This window comes from Olea europaea, chromosome 11, assembly GCF_002742605.1.
Source record: "Olea europaea var. sylvestris chromosome 11, O_europaea_v1, whole genome shotgun sequence".
Lineage (NCBI taxonomy): Eukaryota > Viridiplantae > Streptophyta > Magnoliopsida > Lamiales > Oleaceae > Olea > Olea europaea.
Window position 1 is genome coordinate 17,571,920 of NC_036247.1, and position 4,236 is coordinate 17,576,155.

The 4,236-nt window shown below is 29.4% G+C and overlaps 1 protein-coding gene across 1 annotated transcript; it reads right to left on the bottom strand.

Moving 5' to 3' along the window:
- Positions 1-1,429: 1,429 nt before the first annotated feature.
- LOC111404926 (putative defensin-like protein 31) lies at positions 1,430-1,916 on the bottom strand. Its single transcript, XM_023033649.1, has 2 exons — positions 1,814-1,916; positions 1,430-1,669 (listed from the first exon to the last, which is right to left on the bottom strand). The coding sequence occupies exons 1-2, from the start codon at positions 1,890-1,892 to the stop codon at positions 1,512-1,514; spliced, it is 237 nt and encodes a 78-aa protein (XP_022889417.1). The 5' UTR covers positions 1,893-1,916; the 3' UTR covers positions 1,430-1,511.
- Between the last annotated feature and the right edge of the window lie 2,320 nt (positions 1,917-4,236).

Below are 4,236 nucleotides of genomic sequence, written 5' to 3' on the forward strand. Positions count from 1 at the left end.
AATGAGTGAAATAATTATTCATGATTATTTAGTATTATCATGATACACAGATAAGTCTTATCTAGTTTAGAAGATTTATTTCATTCTAATTATAACTCTTATTTTGGACCCTATAAATATAGGACATTGGTTTTTAATAATATACACAAATTTATTGACTTTTCTTTATTCTCTTCTCCTTTCTCTCTTTTTATAACAATTCTCACATATTTTTTAACATTTTAGAACAATCGTTCAAAAGTCTTTCATGAAACACACACTAAATGATTATCGATGTATAATCGTCAACAATTACAATTGGCAATACTTTCTTTGATGTCATCAGACATTACGGACAGCGCTCTGGACTCTGATAGTAGACGAAGAAAATTTCTAAACGCTACTAACAGAAAATTGAATCTTACATTATTTTTTAATTGTTACTTAACAATCAATAAAATTTTCTAAAGATAATATTTCAAATTTTTTTTTTTATCTTTATTGTTTTATTTAATGAAGACAATTTTAATGTAAATTAGTAGTCGTAAGATTTTTCTCTCTAAAGTTAAGAACGACAAAAAGCTTCATTGTTAACTTTAAAATATTATTTTTAGTACCATTTTGTTATTTGTAGGTTTTTTTATGCCAATATTTATTTTAACTTTCGTTACTTATTAGCGTCACAATTTTTGTCGATAAATTAAATTTATCAATAGAAAGAAATATGTTTGGAGTGCAAGTTGTAATCAAGAAATTTTATGTAATGTATATTAAAGGGGGATGTATTCAATTAAAACTTTTGAAAATTTTGGTGGACTTTTTTTAAGTGATGACTTCTGTAGACTTTTTATAATTTATATAAAATTAGTGGAAATCTTTCGTAGACTTCTATGAACTTTTATTTTAATTTTATGGACTTTTGTAGAATTCAGAAAACTTTTGAAAATCTTCATTTGAAACAGAATTTACGTGGATCTAATATAATATTATCAAATGCTCACATACGAAGTGTTATTTCCTACAATTCCCTTTTTCCTTCACCTACATATCCCCATATAATAATAAAGAAAAAATTTTAAAAGAATAAAATTTTAACTAACAGTACAAAAGTTTGTTATATTTTCAATAACAAAAGAAACAAAAAAAGATCCCACGTCTTTTATGATGGGACTAGATTATCAATCCTTGGGTTACGATACGTTTTCTTTTGGGGTTCTAATAAAAAGAATTATTGAGTTTTTTCATTAACAAAAAGAAAATTTTTGAAGATAAAGATATGTAATTTTGCGCATAAGTCTATCCAACGCCTCCAATAACGGTCAATGTCACCCTTGATTGAAGAAAACATGTAAATAGTTCTTTTCCAACGTATTCTCTCTTTATCAATGTATAGAATATATTAAAAAAAAAAAGAAAAAAAAAAGAGCAAAATTCGACACAACTCAGAAAATTATTTAACGATTTTCATTTTTATTTCGACACAACTCAGAAAATTATTCAAGAAAAGGATTGTAGCCTAGTTTTGATCTAAATCATGGAGAAACGCAGGCACAAGCCAGAGGCGCTCCTTTTCCAGGTCGAAGACACTTGCCTCCCCTCTTATATTCATTTCCTATACAAGTTATGTTGCAGTTCGGGAACTTAGAGCATGGCCCTTGAATCACCAGCCAGCTTTTTTCTTCACATCTCACTGAAAAATTTACACAACAATTTGTCATATTACTAAACTTTACTTCGTAAATTTACTGAATATTTTATTTCTAATCGAAAAATTATGAAAAATAACGACCGTGCATGTCTATGTGTACAATAAATTGAGAAATAAAATAATTACCAGATGTGAAGAGCAAAGCCATGCAAATTAGTCCAATGAAGAGTGATGTTCGAACAGACAAAATTTTCTTGGTTTCCATTGTATAGTCTAGAATAAATGAGACTTCTCTTGTATGAAAAATTCAATTAATGAATGTAAAATCCTACACCCTATTTATAATAAATATTTTTGTTTGTATTTGATTGAAGAGATTATAGTATAATCTTGACCAAAATTATTACAATCTACACTGAATCGCCTCATTGTAAGGTAATAATCATACTTGATGTGCCCCCAGGGCATAACCCAGTGGTGTAAAGGATAGGAGTGAGGTAGTCTCAGTCTTGCTGACAGTCACAGTGTGAGGGTTCGATTTTTGAGATATGAAATTTGATTCTTTGTGGACACAGTGTACAAGTAAGCTCTTGTTCCCTGATCTGTTGGGACACATCCGACGATTCACCTCCCTCACGATACTTCAGGGACAAGATGGTAGGGGCTTTCAAAGTTGGAGTTCAACTTTTTAATAATCATACTTGATGTACAAAATCCATTGGAATTTCCAACATTTGATGTCAATTCATGCATTATAATATATAATCTTACCAAGCAACATTAATGCTTAGTTCACCGAACGAAGGTTAACGTAAATTAATTGCATTGATTATATTATTTAATACATCTGGATTATTTATAATATTTATTCATCATCAATAATATTTATTCATTTATTTATTTTTATCTATTAGCTTTGTTATTAGTTGTATTATCATATTTAAAAGAGACGAGAGACGTCGTTCAATATCTAGACGTAGTTATGGCAAGTGGTTTTGATATGATAAAGGAGCACCGACTTAAAATTAAAATGAATGTGAAATAGTTATAATGTCGTATAATTACTCTAGTATTCGTATATCATTATTTTCAAGCACGTTATTATAGATTGCAAATGTTCTTATCAAGGTTGTATGTCCTTTTTCAACTTACTCAAGTTCATTCCATTTGGACCTCTAAGAGATTTTAATTAGGGAGCACGTGGATCCCAAAAATGCATAAATTTTTCCTTAAAAAAATGACTTCTCTGATCGGGTACGAGGTTCCTCGGAGACGTATTCCAACATTTTTGGACTTTCCTTCACAGCGACTTACTCGAAGTCATTAACAAAGAAAGGAAGGCAACCTCTCATTTAACTCGACAAGAACGCCGTCAGAAGAAAGGGCTGTGAACAATTGACCGACAATCAGATTTTCTCAAATCTGGCACTCATTTATAATGGCACCATAATTTCAACTTAAATAGCTAGGTTTTCACATCCTTTACACAATTTGATTGAAGTGGGAAATTTGCACCAAATTCACTTTTTCACATACCCATGTGGAGACTTTCCACAGTAGGCCCAATGAATTTACCCTTAAGACTTTACCACTTTCACATAAATAATATTTATTTAATCATTAAATCAGCAATAAATTGATTAAATAAATAATAATAAAAAGATATACTAGTATATATGCCACTATTTATAACATATTAATAACACAACAATCTCACTTCATTTCTTCCTTTATTTATTCTTCAATTGATCAAAAGATGTTTAAAGAAAAGTCCAGATGTTATCGATTCTTAGTACAACAACATGTAAGTTGCAATTTGTTAGATCCCAAGCAAAATCCACCAATTGGATATCCTTTGTCGATGCAAGCTTGATTGCAGTTTTTGAACTCTGAACAATCTCCAATGCAAGCCAGAGGCACATTAATTGCCATTCCTTTATCCATTTGCTCTGCAATTTTACAAATATTTTTGCATCATCAAAATTTAAATATTTATCCAATTTCCATATAAAGCCAATGAACAAAAAATTTACTTTAAATAAAATAGTTAACAATTAACAACCAATAAACATTACAATCGAGAAATTATACGTTACTATAATCTTGTCCAACCCGCTATAATTAGACTTTAAAATCAATAAATTCGGATCCAAAAATTAAAATGCTCAATTAGCAACTTTCCAGTCTCCTTTTTTGTTTATCTCACTAAAATTGGTTAATGTAAGAAATATAAGAACCTGATGTCATGAGGAAAATCAAGCATAAAACCCCGACAAAGAAGCACCTTGAAACTCCTGCAAGATCTGCCATTTCTTAATTAGTTTTCAGTTTTAACCACACCTCTCTTTAAATAAAGTCTATGACTATTGTTTTTCGTCACTACTAATTTGACGTTCACTAAAATTTTGACACCTAAGAAATTTAGCTGAGGTGTCAAAATTTTAATGGTAACAATCGAGTCAGGACATCTGCTCTAAACTTATAGTGCTATTGATATTATTTTTGATATTAGAAAAAAATTATATGGATTGTAGATAATAATCCAATTAATGCTAGCTCTAATAAGATAAATGTTGTAAAATAATGAGATAATTATTGATGATTATTTA